Source organism: Dreissena polymorpha, chromosome 14, assembly GCF_020536995.1.
Source record: "Dreissena polymorpha isolate Duluth1 chromosome 14, UMN_Dpol_1.0, whole genome shotgun sequence".
In the NCBI taxonomy this organism is placed as follows: domain Eukaryota; kingdom Metazoa; phylum Mollusca; class Bivalvia; order Myida; family Dreissenidae; genus Dreissena; species Dreissena polymorpha.
In genome coordinates, this window is record NC_068368.1 from 44,149,854 (window position 1) to 44,170,539 (window position 20,686).

Sequence of the window (20,686 nt, forward strand, 5' to 3'; positions counted from 1 at the left end):
AGGGTTAAGCTTGTACCAAAAGTTGAATAATCTATGTGTTACCAATTTAAAGCTTTCATTAAACAATAGTGGCTGATGCGGAATATAGTTTGCATTAGCATATAATTGCTCAGTTAGTAATTTCAATCGTATTTGATAATATGTTTGGGTAATGTTTTCAACACTTGATAACTTTGCGAAAATGTGCATACATATTTGCTATACTCAACCTTTCCCAGTATGTGCTGCAAGAGCGTTTACGCCGAGCGTATTACAAATATTGGATTAAAACCTCATGTTTATCAATTGCGTCCACCATTACATAAATCGTTGGTTGAAACGCACACTATGATTTCACTCTTTCCATTCCAGATGTAGATAATACTAAAGGTATTCATGTGGTTAATAAAAGAATAAGTATACTTGGAAGCAAATACAAAAAATCTGTTTGACCAAAGATGTCATAATTATTTGTTTTCCAAATTACATCTTTTTCATATCATGCCGTCATAGAATGTTGACATCACATCATCAGGGTGTACCACGCTGAAAAAGTATAGCACCTATAGCAGAGTTTAAAATGTATAGTCTTGTATTTCGAAGTGATACATCCGAATTACTATCAAGTTTGAAATATAGCTGATATGTTTACCTTAAAAATACAAAAATAGAAATATCTTTAAGTTTCTTTATCAGCGGATGGGTGACTGACATACTTTTTGTCTGAATGCTTTAACAAAAATGCAAACAATTAATGCAATTAAACAGAAATATTTGCTAAGTTTTCAAAGTTGTTGTTGTTGTTGTTGTTGTTGTTGTAAACGTCACTTCGAGGGTGCCGCCATCTTGTGCAGTGAACTATTCGGCCGAGTAGCAAATACTTTCTAAGCGACAATTCCTAATACAAAAAGCACATGTTGCTATCATTCTTTAATCGACATCAAATCTCACGTCACATATGTGTCATGGTGTGCGCATATGGCAGCGGGTTTGACTTAATTGAAAAATATCTACATAGTTCTTAAACATTGCTTTTAAAGGAAAACCCTACTAAAACAAAGACAGTTTGGTGATATAATTGAGCGTTTTATGCAGCTTAAACCTCTTCAGTTGGTAAAATTAAAAATAAATGATAACATTGTAATCAGGAGATATGTATATAGACATGCGCCTTTAGTTTAAAGAGGGTCCTACCGGTGCAAACACTTTACTAACCAAGACAATAATACAATTTACATTTTGATAAACCTGGCGTAGTAAAAATTCTTTTTGGATGAAAAAGCAAATGACCCCTCCCACTCTTAAGACCGATTTTGATCTTTGTATTCCGCACTTTTTCTCAGTTCCCTCAAACATTTCATGCAAGATGTTTGATTCCATTCAATAGTATAGTAATACAATAATGCTTGGCGCATGACAAATTAACTGAAATGTGATGTCTAACCTAACATCTACATTTTGTAAGAAAGAAAATTAATGTTGCCCTTAAATTCCGCATTTCATATCGATAATTGCCCTCTATTGCTATGTTTGAGTTCCATTTAATTATGTATCGAAGAAAACAATAGGACGGAGATAAGATCGAATGATGCGACGACTTAACGACCCTTAGTTCCCTTCTTAAAAAGACACAGCGTACGGGGGTCATTTCTCGTTTGCGTTTTAGGTTTATCATTAATATAATAGTATGTGTAACACAGTGTATCTGTACTTGAAACTTGAAACTTGCTAATTCGATGAAACGCCTATTTATATAATAATAATCAATGGCGTTGTACACAACATATAAATCTACATAAAGATGATAAAAATAAGAGTGATTGATCCTGTTATGAAGCATTAATTAAAGGATTAATAATCTAAAATTGTGTGATATAAATAAAAATGCTGTAAGAACCTTAAGCAATAAAACAATGCCGGCAACAATATTAAAACAAAGTAAAAGTAAAATATTATGAAATAAATTGATATATCTAGGGTTAAGACAATAAATACAATTATATCTTTTAATAAGATCTTTAATTTAAACTACTTCCCTAAGAATTGGTCAAATGGTTTCATAATACCATTACATACAAAAGGAGACATAAACAATCCAGAGAATTATCGAGGCATTACACTACTAAGCACACTCGGAAAATTATTTACAAGAATCCTTAATAATAGACTTAACAAATGGGCAGAAAATTAAAGTGTCTACGTAGATGCACAAGCTGGTTTCAGATCAAACATGTGCACCACTGACAGTATTTTTATTCTTCATGCTGTTATACAGCAAATGTTAAACAACAACAAGAAACTAAACGTCTGTTTTGTTGATTTCACAAAGGCGTTCGACTTACTAGTAAGAGAAAATATATGGCACAAACTTATTAAATTAGGCATCAGAGTTAAAATTTAAGACATCATCACATCTCTCTACTCAAATGTTAAATCATGTATTAAATTCAATAACTGCTTAAGCGACAGTTTTATATGCAACCTCGGGGTCCGTCAAGGCGACAGTTTGTCACCGTTACTGTTTGCAATGTACACAAACGACCTTGAAGAAACATTGATATTCAAAGGACAACAAGGTATAAGTATTCACATGCTAAAATTATTCTTACTCTTATATGCTGATGATATTAAAATAATGTCAGAAAATGAACAAGACCTTCAATATGGATTAAACATTTTGCATCAATACTGTAACCAATGGAAACTGACACTGAATGTTCAGAAAAAAAGTATTAATATTCAAAAAAGGAGGAAGAAACCCAAGAGGACAACATTTTCTATATGGCAACCAAGAACTTGAAATTGTCACAAATTTTCAGTATTTGGGAATAACATTTTACTCACAAGGATCCTTCTACCTTACATTTGAAAAACTTGCAGGCCAGGCCTTAAGAGCAATATTTATATTAAAATCACATCTATATAAATTCACCGAAATCTCAATTGAACACTCTTTATCACTATTTGACAAACTAATAACACCAATTTTGAATTATGGTAGTGAGGTCTGGGGCTTAAATAATAGTAAAAGATTAGAGACAATACATTTAAAATTTTGCAAACAGTTATTAGGAGTCAAGATACAAACTCAAAATAATTTTATTTACAGTGAACTTGGTCGATTTCCTTTAAAATGCATCATTATAGCTAGTATTATTCGATACTGTTTAAAATCTTAAAATGCCCTGAGACCAAACTTGTCAAAATCACATATTAAATGATGTTGATAGAACTAGAAGCTAACCCAAACAAACCATCATGGGTAAAATCAATTAAAGAATGTCTAGAACAATTAGACTTTTTTCATGTATGGCTAAATCAGGGGGTTGAAAATGAAGAATCGTTTATATAATCTCTAAAACAAAGAAGACAAGATATTTTCTTGCAAAATAATAACAATGAACTCCACATGTCCTCAAGGACATCAACGTATATACTTTTTATGACTTTGGCTACAAACATTATCTCAACTGTCTTAATATAAAAAAATACCGACAAGCATTCACATGTCTCATGACATATTCACACAGACTAGCTGTAGAAACAGGAAGGTGGCACAAACCACACAAAATACCAAGGAACGGAAGGAAATGCATATCGCGTAATACACTAGAAGATGAATTTCATTTTTTACTAGAATGCCTACTATACGTGGAAATAAGAAAAGTTCACATTAAAAAATACTACAGGAAACATCCAAATATAATTAAATTTTCAGAATTAATGTCCTCAAAGAACAATGGTATAATAAAACACCTAGGAATATATTTACATAAATAACTGATGTTAAGAGACAATATTACTCACACAATTAATAATTAATCAACTTATAGATAAAATAAATATAATCATACTCACGAACATACAAGCCTACACATAGGTATGGAGACCCACATTTTCTCTAGTCTCAGCCTCCTAGTAACAACACTGTTGAAAACACAAACCACTATTTTTTTACCAAATTGGTAGAAAACAATTTGGATCAAGAAATATTAGCGGTACCTGAAAACATAAAAAAACACTGTTGTAACAAATATGAACATACAAGAGTTTATTATGGGTATTGTTAACCATAACAACCAATTAATTGTAAATCTTTGACATTATATCTCTTGAATATGCGAGTTATTATATAATATATATGTACTATGCTTATTGCTATAGGTACACATCTATGTATCCAAGTTTATGAACAGTTGTCCATCATGTTTCATGCTATTATATTTTAATGTAGGCCCTAATTGTCTAAATGGGCAATATTTACTGTTTTATGCATTTGAAAACAATAACATGATTAGTGTACACATATTGCAGGTGTTCCATGCTATTATATTTTATTGTAAGCCCTTATTGTCTAAATGAACAATATTTACTGTTCTATGCGTTTTTAAAGCGGGTATATACAATTTTTTATATGTGTTTAATTGTAATATATTGATAAAATATGTTACAATAACACAAAATAGGCAAGAAAAATTATACATTAAAGCCGAATTTCATAAAATGCAGCAAAGACAAATTAGCGCCCCGAGCCGATAGTGACGTACATATTTTCCTACAATAACCGAAGCATTCGTCTTTGTATTAGGATCGGAGATAGTGTCCGTGTGTCGTATGAATAGATATCGTTGCAGAATTTCAAATAAACCGTTAAACTAAGTTAAGATGCACATTGTACATGTATGGTATACATGCTGGCGAATTCGGCTGTACAGCAGTTTTCAATTTCAGAATTAAATAACTGGCTTATTTCGCATTTTTCGACACATGTTCTTCTTAACTTTTATTTTAATTTATATTGAAATATATATATAATAAGATTTTTACACAGTTTATATAAATTCATAAATATTTGACTAAATCGTATATACCCGCTTTAAACAATAACATGATTAGTCACTTTAGTGTACACATCTTTCACGTGGGTGCCCTTTCACGTGTATTATTGTGTATCGCTGTACGCTAAATCCCTACATTCAGAAACTAATAAGTTAGCCAACTCTTACATAAGCATTAACCTAACGGTTTGCTTTCGGATTAGGCTGTCACGCTTGTAAAACTGTACCACACTTACCATGATAAAATCTAGCTGAAACTGCCATGATTGTTAATCCGATTATTCTCAAAAACACTACACTATCTGTAACGGAAACACGACAATTGAACCATGGACATAAATATTTCGCAAACTAATATTGTTATAAATAAAAATACTTTCCTAATTTTAAAATGTTAAATGTACATTTTTAAATAAATAACTCGATGTCATTAAGCTATAATTTTACATTTTTCTCAACCCAATCTAATCTAACCCATAAGAAGCCAATCTATATGGTCTAAGAAAGATAAAGTTGTTTTTTTCTCCAATTACTTCCAAACGTGTTTTTTTATCAAAACAAAATGTTGCTGTATATTTAATTTACAATATGTATGTACAGATATCTAACATAACGTAACATTCCTCACCATTAACCAATGATATATTTCTTTGTATTGTTTTATATGTGGAATGATGGGCAATTGTCCTTTTTTCGCGAATAAAGCATATTTGCGTATATATTATGAGCAAATATTTGGGAACATAAAGACACTGTTTTTCATTAACTGAAAGGATACGTGAAAGGATATTTCTGCACTCTGGCTGTCGACCGGTCATCTGTCACCCGTTCGGACACTTCTTTTGGGTTTTAACCTTATTTGAACTATTATGACTACAAGTCACAAATAGACTGACCAAGAGTGACTACAAGACACAACTTGAAGGTTAAAATTACAGTGCGACAATATGACACAACTACAGGGGCTAAGCGTGACAAAGACAGCTGCATGATGTCATTCAATCATTGAGCAACGAAGCCCTAATAATTTTTGGTTACCGGTCACTTGTAAAATAAATATCCTTGTCGAGAAAAAAAGCCCGCACAATTCTTTAATTTCCTGGTTATCCAAGTCCTGGCTTTTGGACAAATAAGCCAATACAACTGAGTATTCATTATTTTTAAAATCATAGGTATTCAAATTAAAACAGGTTGTAAAAGTCTCTGAAGAGAAATGTTTTCAAATTCCTTTTGAAAATTTCTATTGAGACATAAGTCCGGATGCTTGATGGTAGGTCATTCCACAGTTTCGGACCAACAATTCCGAAACTCCTGTCCATCAAAGATTGTCTCTTTGTGCGTTTAACATCTTAACATCCGTCATACGAGACGGTAGAACGTAGGTTACGTGCTGGTACTTTTTCTGTTAAAAGTTCTGTAAGGTATTTTGGCGCGTGACCAACAGAACAATTATACATGAAGGTCAGTAATTTGAATGTTATCCTGTCCATTACTGGAAGCCAGTGAAGGTCATACAAAGCATCTTTTGAACTGTCATATTTCTGTCGGCCGAGTACCAATTCGGCACACATGTTTTGGATACGTCGCATTTTGTTTATTTCTCATTGAGTTGTTCCATACAAGATTAGATTACCAAAATCCAGATGGGATATTACCAAAGACAAAACCGGTATATCTGTTGCTTCTTTTGTTAAGTATTTCCTTATGTTTTTTATTTTAAGGTAGTTGTACATGGCTGTACTGCATTTTTTATGTGTTCTTTAAAATTCAGTGTTTAATCTACTTGAAGTGCACAAGCAACCATTGTCAAAACAAGACTGCGTGTTCGACACAGATTCTAATTAACGAAAGATAAAGTCTAGTACAAATTAAAAACTGTAACGCCGTCAATCTTAGATTAGGTCGTGACTTGATTTATTTGAGTGAAATTAATTTTGATCGCACTTAATTATGTGGTTAACACTGGACACAAATACTAACAATAACACAAAAGAGAACAGACATACAAACAGAGAGACAATGTATAGAACATGGAAGATTGCAATTATGCATACTTCACGCAGAATGATTTGCTATCACCTACTCCACCGCGCAAAGAGGTAGGGGAGAATAGGAGTGCCCATTGTCCGTCTTCCATTCCAAAAGTCTCTCCGTAACTAATTCGTGTTCTCTCCATATCTCATTTAACATTTTACGGATTTTCATGTAAATTCATATAATGTTTAGGTCAATGCGACGATGTGCAGTAGGTTTAAGTCAGTCACGCCGAGTTAATGTCAATGTTAATGTTAATGTCATACTTCACATCACAGGTGTTGGGCGCGTAGCCAATTCACTGAAACACTATCAATATGTCATAAAACAACAATTTACATCACTTTGATAAACAAATTCTGATATAATATTTATGAACATATTTATAACAGAAATTATTTTTTGTTACAGTGATGAAAAATGTTGTTTTAGGACATATTGATAGTGTTTCAGTGAATTGGTCACGCGCCAAACACCTGTGGTCGTGTCCATACCTCCTATAACAGCATCACAAGAATGCCCATGGCATCGGACTAAAATAGTTTGGTTATTAAGACTATGAGAAGAAGACACTAGTCATCACACGTTTTCACGGGCAAGGTCACATTTGAAGTTCAACAGTTTGAGCCGACATTTCCTGAACGCTAGATATCTTCCTTTGAATAAAGTCCACGAAATTATAATATGATGTTAAGTTAATTCAGGCCTTGCGCAAAGCGCAAACTTAATCACGCCGTTAATACAAATTTCACATTTGAAGTTCAAAAAGTGTGGACTTACACTTGTTTCGGTTCCATATCTCGTATACCCTTATAGGATTGTATGAAACTTCGACACTACATTCAGGCATTTTCAAGAGGTTCATTAGGCTAGTGCGAGTCATGCCGGTGCAAGTTATAGTGAAAAAAAAGCTTACTACGAATTGATAAACCAGACCTGATTTTGGCTAGCTCAGTCAAACGTTGTTGACCTAAAATGCCATCAAGAATAGCATATATTGCGCTATCATTTATAGTGCCAAAATTGGGGGTTGAAGCACAAATATGCGTATGATTACCGATCATGGATAGTCATGTTTTGGCTTTTATTGTACGGCAATTGACAAATGTGTCAAAACGCCGTACTCAACCTCTACTAACAGTGTCCGCTGTTACATAAATCACATAAATATTTAAGGCCAACATTTGGGGTCATAGATAGGATTCAGGCGAGAGACATATGGATCAGTTGAAGATAGGGACTAACCGATAACAGTCATGATGTTACTGCTGGTATTCGTTTGTGTTGGGTTTGCTGTAGGAGTGCCTTTGGGAAATGAGGTAACAAACGTATTTCGCATCGTTTGTATGTTTGTGTTTGTAAAAACTTACTGTCCTGCAATTATTCTTCATTCTTAACAATAGTAAATTTTATTCGGATCTATTTTAAAATATAAACGGGGTTTTATACATACACATTAATTGTCTTCCCAGATAAGCCTCTGTAGTCTGCACCGGCTTACTATGGACGACTCTTTCCGCTTTTATGGTATTTTTCGTTTCAAAGACATCTCTTCACAGTGAAAACCCAGATTAGGGTAAAGTGTCATCCCTAATAAGCTTATGTGGAAGCTGTTTCTAATATGGGACGACACTATACACATTCTATAAGCCCCATTTTCCCAGGGCTAGGCTCAAATACTTCGTCAAGCTCGGTCATCCTTCTCCAATTCTTTCTTATTAAAATAATCAACTTATTTATCTCGTTTATATTTGAGTTTGTGAAAACATTGCCATACTGCTTCAATTGTTACAAGTTTAACAAGATGCTTAATCGCCTTGTTTGTACATTGTATGTTTAAATGTGCTTGATATATGTCATACTGCTTCAAGCAGTTATTTAAATAGGCTGCTTATTGACTTCGTTTGTAAGTAGTTTTTTTTAATTAAGATATCCCCTCCAGTTTTAATAAAAAAGAAGCTGCTAATTTTCCTTGTTTATATTTTTGTGTGTGTTAGGGTTATGCCATCCAAAAGATTTTTTACTAATAAAATTTAATCTTCGTCACACCGCTTTTAAGTTTGTATCGGTTAAAGTTATTAAATGCTATGCCATCCAGGTGATTAACATTGTTCTCCCGTTTGCTTATTTCACATTTCTAGCCATCCATTTAGAACACAGATATTATTTGTGGTAGAGTTTAAGTCCGGTCTATCACTTGTATCATGCCATTTCAATTAGAGTTAAACAATCTATGGCATGAATCCTTTCTAGCACATATGCACATAATAGCACAAATCTTTTTATTTATCTTTTTAAAGTATTTGTATTTCGATTTTACAAATCAGTGCAGCATGTAAAACATAAAAGCCGATGCACTCTTTCTAATAAAACATTGATAACAATTAGCCATTTCGATTCGTAGCTTAACTCAAAACCTGGTAAAAAAGAGATGTGCGATACGAAACATTAAAAATACATTAACATTCAAAATGTAACCTACAAACATCGATTGGTTTCGTAAAACATGATTTTATTAAAGTAAACGAAGTCAATAACGTTTGCTCACGGTGTTCATTTCATGCATTAGATAACGAACCATTGAATTGACTTGACAAAGAAATTAACTTAATGTTCATTTTTTGTTTATATACCTAATGCCATGCTTACAATTGACCATATCAATTAGAAATGTTTTTACCCTAGATTTTTCGTTTATCTTAGTGTTTTTTCGAAATTCGCGTCTTAATGTTGGATAGTTGATCCCTTCCTAGAATAGAGAGCCTTGTTATGACCTTGTTATGCGAATGGTGTCCTACTGCTGCAGCTCACATGCACTCGGCATAAGTGGTCCCCCCGGCTGCTAACCCATTCCCAAAATCTTAAAAATTGTCCATTTGTTATACAATATATAACAAAACCAGTTTGTCGAATTTATTTTAACTTATATAATAAAATATATATAAGTATTTTTTCGACTTACTGTTTTGGTTTTTTATTATGAATAACAATATGGTCCTTTTATATGGTTTTTGGAGGAGGTAACAGCTGGTGGGAGAGGAGTAGCAGAGACGGGGCAGGGTAGTGCCTTTGATACAGCTAGGATTTCGTTTTTCTTGTTATTGTATTGTTCCGTACATTCGTATTTATATACAGCAAACCAATCAACACGTGCAATTCGAGTTTACATGCTGCAGGAAGTGTTACAATACATAAACATTAATATCTTAATCAACGCAACCATTCGTTCACTGTTAATATGAAATTGTAAATTAATAGATATTGATCTGGCCTGCAGATAAAAATATATGTGACAGATTTGTTACTTTTTACATTACAATAAGCACCCATGATTTCGTTTATTTGCAGGTACCCTCGGCATATGCTGGTAAGTAAACATTACACGTGTGCATTATGTGTAAATCAATTCTACATTCTTTGATATGTCATGCCATATAAACAATTAATATTATTTTAATAGATAGACGGATGCGTAGATGTCATATAAACATTACTTGTAAATAATGTGAAAAGTATTATATTAACACACACACATATATATATACAGATTTATATCGAGGGTAATATTAATTTATATAATTATAATATAATATTTCTTTCAGTGCCAATATTTTTTATAGCGAACGTTACATTACTGTAAAGGTGCAATGGATTGGAATTATATGTATGTTTAATCCACGATTCCCCATGGTAAAATAACACGTTGCCACACAATCAACGAGTCGTTCAACACATTTAGAAACATATCAATTTACCATATAATATGGACAAATTAAGATAAATAAATCGTGTATTTCTTCGTACAGAGAACGCGGATATAAACCCTGAAGAAGTGTCAGGATTGTTTGAGGGTGATATTGACCTGTTGCCGGGCGAGAATCCCCTGGTAAGTGTGCCACAGTGATAGTCTGTCGACACTGGTATTTGATACACCATATAGCTCATAAAAATATGAGAAATACATTTTAGAAAATCTATTGCCCGACACAAATTATCTCAGTATTCAATGATATTTAATATTATTCGTTTGTCATATTTTATTTAGTCCTGTCCATATTTCTTTCAGCACCGCAACGCCATCCTTGATCGCAACAGACGCTGGGCTCACGGTGTTGTGCCGTACGAGATTTCCCACACATATCGTAAGTGATGTTCATTACCCAATAAGATCTTTCACATAAGTTATTTACATATATAAGCATTTTGAGCGGTTATTACAATTTTTTGGGGTAAAGCAAGGATAAAACAAGACATGTACGTCAATATTTAACAAGTTATCTTTCTTAATTGCAGCTGCGGCCATTCTGAAAATCTTTTAACAGGCTATGCAGGAGATTAAATGAGGGCTTACAAGTTAAGATGTAACGTATGTTTTTATAACCCGTAGCCGCGGCTGTTCAGGACATCTTCAAACAGGCTATGCACGAGATTGAGGAGAAGACCAAGGTCAATGGCAAGACGTGCATCCACTTCAAACCACACGCAGGAGAGCCCGGCTACGTGAAGTTCGTCACCGGAGACGGGTACGTTTTGCAATCTCCCAAACCCATCTCCAATCTTATGAACACCGGCTTCTAACCTCCGCTCAGAGATTTGATACATAATTGATTAGAATTAATCAGTATTTATCAGAAACATTCTAAAGCTTAACTCTTTTATACTGATTTTCGCAAAAATTATGCAAAAAATGCCAAATGCATCAAAAATACGAAACCTAAGCATGTAAATAACTGAATCCTCAATACTATTATATACCTACGCTGCTCGTGTAGGTTTCTCTGCTCTGGTTGATGCATGATTGAGTAAGTTCTTGGAATCAGGGCGGTTTGTTTACCTTGGAATTTTCGAAGATATCACATTTCCTTCATCATTTGATCACTGGCTAACTGACGTCACAGTCATATGACCGGTGAAGGGTCACGTGATACGAGGAGACTGTCCTACACCCGGTGTAGCTCGAGTCCCTCGTCCCTGTTAAGTGATGGCCGCCGCTGTTTGATCTCAATTGCTTCTTTCACTTTGTGTTTCCATAGATGTTCTTCGGAAGTGAGAACTGTAGTGTTCTTAGGGTCGATCATGTATCCTATTTGTTTACAATGTTCATATATGGCGAATGAAGTTCGTGTAAGGTGTTATTTCAATCTAGTGTCTTATTGTCTCGCTGGTTCACCTACATAGTCATTTTCACTATCCTCACATTTGACAAGATATATCACACCGCATTTTTTCATTTTGTCTGTTTTGTCTTTAACATTGGTTAGATTCCGTTTGATGGAATTGAATGGTTTGTGAAAGATGTTGGTACCATGTTTTTTAATACGCTGGACAATACTTCAGAGGTGCCCCTGATGTAAGGTATGCCTGCCGTAGGTCTCTTTTGTATTCCCTTCTCTTTGTCTACTACTTTCTCTTTCTTTTTGGGTAGTCTGAATATACTATCCGGTTCTTAAAGCGGATTTCACATGTTCGTTTTTCTCTTTCTTGTCTTTTTCTTCTATTACTAGTGTTTTGGCTCTGTGGAATTCAGCTGTACGCACCTATTCCGAAGAACATCTATTGAAAAGCAAGGTGAAATAAGCAATTGAGATCAGCTGATGAAGAAGATGCGATATCTTTCGAAAATTCCAAGGTTAACAAACCGGCTCTGAGTCCAAGAATTTATTAATCAATCATATTATTAATCTATGACGTATTCACGCTTTTGGTCACGTGAGCGCCAATTTCACGCTATTTCCACTTCCGCGCATTTCAAAACAAAGAAGAACTACTAAATATCACAAACATGTTAGAAACGAATTATGTGTACTGATAGCCATAGTAAAGTGGTTATAAAACCTGTTTTTGTCTTCATGAATAACGAGGATCATTGTGCATTGAATATCGTGTTCTTAAAAAGTCAGAATCTATGCTGATTGCATAAAACGATTTCTCAGATTGGAGCGAATTCAATAAGGCCGATTTGTGGATTGAAAACAGCTTGATGAAAGTTTATCGTTATTTGTCGAGTAATATGCATAGATATTGACAAAAAAAAATCTCGCTGCAAAAAACATTACGCTGCTATGTCATGTCCGTTTGCTTGCCCCATTGTAATGACATGACTATTCAGCATTCATGCAGTGGCGTTGTAAACAATGATGCAATGATCACGTGGTTTTACATGTTACCCGCGCGTGTTTATATACAGAAATTGAAAAGAGCTATCTTTGTACTGAATTTGGGCATGTCTTATATACGCATATATATATATGCGAAATATTTTGATAGTGAATACTTCTAAATATATCATTCTCAAAATGTGTCCCTATCAGAGCTAGTCGTGGGCTGTTTATTTCAAAACAGTAGGTAAACAAAACGTTATTTGATATCATCCTTTTAAAATGTAAATTCGCTCTTGGTTTTCAGCTGCCACACACCCGTCGGCTACATCGGTCGTCAGTCGGACGTGACCATCGGTCATGGGTGCGAGCAAAAAGGCACTGTCATGCATGAGCTTTTGCACGCACTCGGCTTCTGGCACGAGCAGAGCAGAACCGACCGAGACACATACGTAACCATCCACTCGGGAAACATCCAGAAAGGTAGGTTGGAGTGTTAGTTTATTGAAAAGGAACTGTATTCATACATATGTTAATGGATACCGTCACACACACATATATATATACAGCAGCGGTCGTAAGTACATGGGCATTCCTTCCTATTTAATATATTATGAAACATTAACCGAAATTAACACACTAATTGGGGCTCTTAACATATAAAATATTTGCACTACAGGTCACGAGGGCAACTTCAACAAGTACCCGACGACATATATCGATATGCTGGGACAACCATATGACTACGGCAGCATCATGCACTACAGGTAAGGTACAAGTAAATAGACTAAATCGCTATTTAACAATATTTGTATAACCCTTATACGCTTCTCTGAAATTAAAATTTTGATGCACTAGTAACAGGTTTTGCCCACGACCAATGCTATTTATGTTTTAAACTACTTCGATCGTGTCGCAAATACTTATTTCATGCAAATTAAAGTTAGTGAAAATAATTTTATCTAGCATTAAAATCTAAATAGGTCGAAGCGAATGGCACGACGAGACTGACATTAACGTATGTCCTTATTTTGTTATGTTTTCATGCACTTAATATGAGGAATTGATTTATACCATTGTTCAAAACATATGAGGCTCATTCTTTAAAGATAACCACTAAATCAAATATATATAACATTATTTGTCTTATGAAAACTTCTCTTTTTAAGAAATATACTTAAGTTTTTTATGATAACTATCAACCAACGGAATGTTCAGTATCGACTTACTGAATATACACTATTACTCGGACCATACTATTATACTATCGACACACGGAATACACACAATACATCGGGATATTTTACACGATCGACCCTTTTACACGAATCGACTAAATATCATTTAGAACAGTCTTTCTGGACAGCTGATTCAACTGGTTTCTAACTTACAGCGCCTATGCCTTCGCCATTGACCCCCATAAAATGACAATCGAGCCTAAGCATCATGGAGTGACAATTGGTCAGCGAACCGCCCTGAGCCTAACGGACATAAAGGAGATCCAACTCCTGTACGACTGCATTGCAAATCACCACACGCAACCAATTGGATGATATCGCTATTGATGACATCACCATCCATCCCGGTAACTGCTAATCACGTTACTTCATGGATCCTTATGTACTCGTGTCCAATAAAGTTCAAACAAACTCCAGGTGTCTTTGTGTGTTAAGCTGACTGTAGGATTAAGTGCCCGATTGGCTTTTGTGTACTTGGTACTGACTTACAGAAAAAGATCGGTCCACAAATGCTCACTTCGAGCGAGTTGTGCATATATATAAACATGTAGATTGATGTTTATTAAGTGAACGCGAAAAATGAACATTTAACATTTGTCAAGCATGAAGGGTTCAATGTAAACCTTTGGGTTATAGGCCCAAGATTTATTCGCCATCAGAAGCAATACATACACAGTAAATATAAGACTCAGTTATTCACTTTTGTATACACAAAAAATCGTAATTTACATACGAAGACTCCGCAAAACCATCATGTATATTGTCGAATAAGATTGGAATCCTGCCAGACATTGTGTCAATCTGTCAAACATGCATTCTCGTTACGTTCACATTTTCCAAATTTTCGTGGTCGATATTGTGTCTGACGCAGCCCAAATGTTTGCCAGGCCATGCATTTTTGTCAGATACAAAATCTTACAAAATGTGTGTCTTTCTGACACGTTGTGAAGAGTCTGTTGCGATTGGTTCATCGGAGTGTGATTACCAAGTAATGTAACCGAATAGTGGAAGTCAGAATGCACACGTGCATTATAAAAGCCACACACGTCGCATGTCCCATCTACTAGCATATCATGCTCTTAAATGTTGGAACGAATTTATTTTACCACCATCCTGCTAATAAACGTTACATTTATATGGCAACGATACTTGTAACGGATTAACAAAACAATAATATGGTATTAGTTATTATAAAAAGTAACAACCAACATGATCAAAACTTTTACTATTATTATAATTGTATTACTTAAAGTTTTCGTTATATTTTGATAGGACAGGTTAACGTTTTTTAATTTATCATAATCTAGCACGATTTAATCTTCGATTCGAAACGATCAAACGCAACCCATTAGGATTCGGACAATAGGGTTCAATATTACACAAGCGATCATTATGATCAGTTTTCTATAGTTGTAACGTTATATTACGAGCTTATGTTATAAGTTACCATCCGATAACCATGATATAATACTTACGTAACGATTTTGGCAAAGTTGTATTCATCGATGTTTTTTTAAGGGAATGGACTACTGTATTTGGGGAGTTGGTCTTTTACTAATCAAGTTGTTATCGTAAAGTCGCTTCCACGCGAAAGAGACGACAGGTAACGAGTGAATACAAATGTATACTTATGGAGCGTTAATACACCATTTTAATGAATACTTATCTTTCGTAATGCCTCTTAATGAAAACTGTGAAATAATGTCAAAACGAATAGGCCCATAATCGTGAGTGACAATACAAATTTATAGTATGGGCATCTAACAGCTAATAGGTGTCTATCTCAACCGTTGTATATTTTCGGTGTTTTCACTTCATATACACTAATATTTGTTAATGCATCATCAACATACTAAAACAATATCCCGGAAAAAGAAGAATAATGCATTTGAATATCAACCGTTCTTTTGTTTCACAACTGTACTGATCATGCATGTACGATCTGAACATAAATTTAGTTTTAGTGCAGATTCTTTCATACGACACTAAGACGAAATTTTATTTTACGGATCATTTCGGCTTAGAGGACTGGATGCAGAGGGCCAGATAAAATTTTTAAATACGCATGACTTTAGATTTTGTTCAGTAAAAAAAACTCATGGCTAAATTCGAATTACGCATCGTGTTCTATTTCAATGCGTATTAGCCGTTTATACATGCATATAAATTCGGGAGACGGAAAACTACAACGGGCGAGGCATGGTATGGTATTGCGTAAGGGGGGGGGGGGTTAGAGGGTTAGGGTTAGGGTTTGGGTTAGTGTTAGGGGTCGGGTTAGGGTTTGGGTTAGCCTAAACCCGACCCTAACCCTAACCCGACCCCTAACCCTAACCCTTGCCCTAACCCTTTTTGGGGTTATCACCCCTGACCATGCCTCGCCCGTTGTAGTTTTCCGTCTCCCTATAAATTCACGTAAACATGACTGTCATTGTGTCCACAACGGTAAAAACGTAGTGTCATCACTCTATGTATAGAATGTGGTTCCCGACCTAATTTACTCCTCAGTCAGAACGGTATCATTTCATTTTTGCCCACAATAAAGGCCGACGCTGACACAACGGGCTCCCCGCTGCATTGTTGAGAATCGATATACGCTTATGGAGAAAACATTTGACATCACATTCGATAAAATCCGAATTGCCCAATTTTAAGCATATAATTTTTGTATCAGTTAATCTCTTGTGTGGCACTATGGACAAACCTTTTTAAATAGGCAGCCGAATTACACATATAATAAATAAGTTTACAGATATCACCCGCTTACCATTCAGATAACATGACTAAGCACATGTTTAACCTGTAAGATATATTGAAATCCGGTTTGCAATCAATGAATCCACTTAAATCATAATGTAATGCGAAAACGTGTTGCTTGCTTGTTTTTTTATATGACCGTCACGATCTGTGCCGTCCTGACCGGCAGTCTCTGTCCCGAAAGCGCTTTTCTTTTTGTGACGTGTGCCGAAGCGTGCATGTGTTTGTGTTTTATTGTCATGTAAATAAAACAAAAAGTATTGGCAAGCTAGTTAGAAATGGTCGATTTTTTAAGTCGACATCGTCAGTAGTAACACCAGAAAAAAATGCGCCCTATTATTGACAGTATGTTAACAGATGTTATAAAATCGTGACTGTACAGTGTGTGCTAAACAGTGGCTTGCCAAATCAAGACGGATACAGAGATTAATGGCTGCTTATAAGCCAAAAGCAAAAAAACAGAAAAAACTGTTTAATAAAACAAAAGTGATTACTTTATTGTGTACAAGACGTCTTGTTATAGCGAATTAACACTACATGTAGAATTTATTATTAATTCTGATCCTTTGAACATAAATAATCCTTAAAATTATCGGATTTTGAATTTTACTCATCAATAAAATATTTCATGAGTGAAATACCCCTCGGCTGAAAAAATTATCTGGAGCAGTGCTCTGACTGGATGAGTCATGTAAAATATCGAATACAAAATATATTTTTAATAAACAACTGGAAGCAAGCTGAATTGCAGATAATTGGTCAGTAACCACATTTTAACTAGCTCTTTTGACCTGTTTATTCTTGTACGCTCAATTCAACAGTGGCAAATGCCCATAATATCACTATAATTAATTCTCTACTTACTTTTCGAGAAACCGATGGCCTCCTTTTCAGACGTTGAACAATCGCAATATCAACCGTATAGCTGACGTCGCTGAGAAGAACGCTATGTTCTCGAGAAACTACATTGACAGTTGCAGCTTTTATGTCAAACATACAATTCCTATATATACATACATATATTATATGAACAACCATTTAGTTTATACGGTTTGAATGTTGTGATGTATGGTTATAATTAAACCAAATACGTGATGATTATCTCGTAGCAATCATTTCAATGTTAAGGCGGTACGTCACCGCATTAAAAAAACATTATAACATAACTCCGCAAGGGTGCTTACAACATAACGTCCCAATCGCTTAACCAATGAGCTGCTTCCACATTATTTGACTTGACTTAACGAACGCGAGAAAAAATAGGAGGACATTAAATAAAGAATAGCGAGCATTAGTAATATTATAACTTTATACATGGGGAAATATTGGCATTTGGGTATATACAATCGGAACAGAGATTCTTACTGACCATGACAGTTGATTTACACGGTTCTTCTTTAAATTGACTTACATTATAAAGTTAGGACAGTGTAGCTAATAATTGTTTTGTTACACAATTCAAAGCCGTAACATATGTACTTGCAATTTTATTTAGTTTGTGCATTTTTTGTTTATTTTTATAAGGATTAGTAAAAGGAGTTAACATGTACTTAAAAAAAATGGCTGTTATTTTGTCGGGAGTAAGACGCCCAATAAACGACGAGCTTATTGCTTAACGAGTGAAACACTGAAAAAGCGAAATTGTTAGATGTCTTCAGACACCAACATAAATATCCCAGTTTGCCGCACAGAACATTATCGACGAAAGTAAATATGATTTCAAAACTTTAAGATCTAGAACTCATACATGTTTTGTAAACACACTATGTCCGTACGATTATGATAAGTGGATTCACAATACTTGCGCCTCCAATATTATGAAAAGAAACATGCTCTAATTAATATCCCTTAAATAAAACCAATTTCCAAAAACAATATTCACTGATGTATAAATTCAATAATGGTTCATCAAGTTCATCAAGCATTATCTTGAATATTTCGCCTTAAATACATATTATCCAATGGGTTCAGTTTTTGAATCAAAAGAGGCAATTAATGCAACGCATATTATTCAGAAACACAGACCAAATACAACTATACAATGGACGGACATCGGATGTAGCGGCAAATGGAATAATAAATGCTGTAAGGATGAGTAAGACGCCGAAGGAATGGTCTCTTTTAATCGAGTGTTTAGACAAAGAAGGTAATTGTCTTATGTACCAGTACACATATTTAACGCTTTGTAATTTCAAATACACGCTGACACTGCACCGGTTTCAACATCAATCTTCTTTATTGTTTTTATTCCTTAACTGGTGCCTTACCGACGATGACATCAAATCGTCCCACCATCGAATACTCTTACACTTTACTTTGAATGTTAGGTGTACGAAAAATGGTTCGAAAGTGTGACGTACTTTAGGGGGTTGGGTACCGAGATGCATGAAAGGGGGGAGAGTGGGAGTTAAATATCGTCAACAATAGCGCGACGTACTTTATGAACGACTTGAATGTAATTACTTAATTATTTAATGTGCATCAGAGCAGCAGTATAACATCTTCATAGGGCATGAGCTTCATTAGTACTTGAAATGTTTATAGCCGACTGTATTGTTTCCAATAAAAAACATTGCCCCGATGAACACATCGATTTTTTTGCTTCCCGTTTGTTGAAACAGGTAAATAATTTAAATCAATTATGGCTTATTATACAATTCGCAAACATATATTGGAGACACATTCTGACATTTCGTGTTTTAATCCCAATATAGAAAGATAACATTGATCCCAAAAAATCCATAATAGTAAAGACCTCAAATATAAGTATTGCAAAATTCATTGAATTGCAACATGTTTACCCTACCTAATGTCGTGTTCAGATATCTGGATTGAAACAAACTATCTTTAAGGTACAGCTGGCTTCGCTCACACCAAATAAGAAAAGTAAATATCCAAAACATATATATATATATATATATAGCTATGAAACTGATTAATTAAATCTGCCGTGTAACACATATTTAAAACAGGTGGACTTACATTAAAACTTAACTTATAGCCTTTGGGTTGCCGCGTTATATGGTCAAAGCGTATTTCCGAGAGACATCACGGAAAAAACTATACAACTACATTCAAAATGTATTATTATGTCCTAAGTACACATCACATGATATGTTCTAGTTGGAGACATGTTGTTGAATACAGTTGCTAAATGAACACAAGCTTCTTAATATGTATTTTACGAATATGTGCGTTTTGTTAAGTGTTGATTTACTCTTTTTTTCCAATATGCAAGACTGTTAACAAACCATCACATACGAACTTTATTGGTTTGTTCAACGCGTATTATCTTAGTAAGAACATGGTATCATGTAATCTTAACTCAAAGTTAAATGACATAGGAAACGTTCTGCTAACAAAAAACCAATTATCCCATCTGTCAAATACAGATACGTGAATGAAACATTTAATATGTATGTCAAACAAAACTGTACCTTCCTTTACAATTGTTTCTCAGTGTGCGCTGCAATTGCGTTCTCCCTAAGTTTTTTAATATGTTCACGTGTTCTTGCCAAATACTCGGAACTTCATCTTAAGCTCATTTGTATGTATGCGCAGAATTACAATGTTGGTGTTGGGGACGGGTATATTAGGCAATTGGTTTAATTAGTAAAATGACTGTAAGTAAATATTGATGCAAACTGGTTTACCAAATAATTAACCGCATATGTAACAATGACTGTTTATATATTGAATATGAACCTTGAATCAAAATAGCAATGAATGCATTACTTTGACTTAC

The 20,686-nt window shown here is 34.5% G+C and overlaps 1 protein-coding gene across 1 annotated transcript; it reads left to right on the forward strand.

The window, feature by feature from the left end:
• Positions 1 to 8,028: 8,028 nt before the first annotated feature.
• On the forward strand, positions 8,029 to 14,601 carry LOC127857952 (zinc metalloproteinase nas-13-like). Its single transcript, XM_052394733.1, has 8 exons — positions 8,029 to 8,170; positions 10,200 to 10,218; positions 10,658 to 10,737; positions 10,918 to 10,993; positions 11,239 to 11,374; positions 13,257 to 13,432; positions 13,629 to 13,716; positions 14,343 to 14,601. The coding sequence occupies exons 1-8, from the start codon at positions 8,108 to 8,110 to the stop codon at positions 14,500 to 14,502; spliced, it is 798 nt and encodes a 265-aa protein (XP_052250693.1). The 5' UTR covers positions 8,029 to 8,107; the 3' UTR covers positions 14,503 to 14,601.
• Positions 14,602 to 20,686: the final 6,085 nt, after the last annotated feature.

Coding starts and splice junctions, on each gene's coding strand:
- LOC127857952 (XM_052394733.1), top strand. CDS start 8,108: ATGATGTTACTGCTGGTATTCGTTTGTGTTGGGTTTGCTGTAGGAGTG. Junction 11,375..13,256: donor AAGTTCGTCACCGGAGACGG/GTACGTTTTGCA, acceptor CTTGGTTTTCAG/CTGCCACACACCCGTCGGCT. Junction 13,433..13,628: donor CTCGGGAAACATCCAGAAAG/GTAGGTTGGAGT, acceptor TTTGCACTACAG/GTCACGAGGGCAACTTCAAC.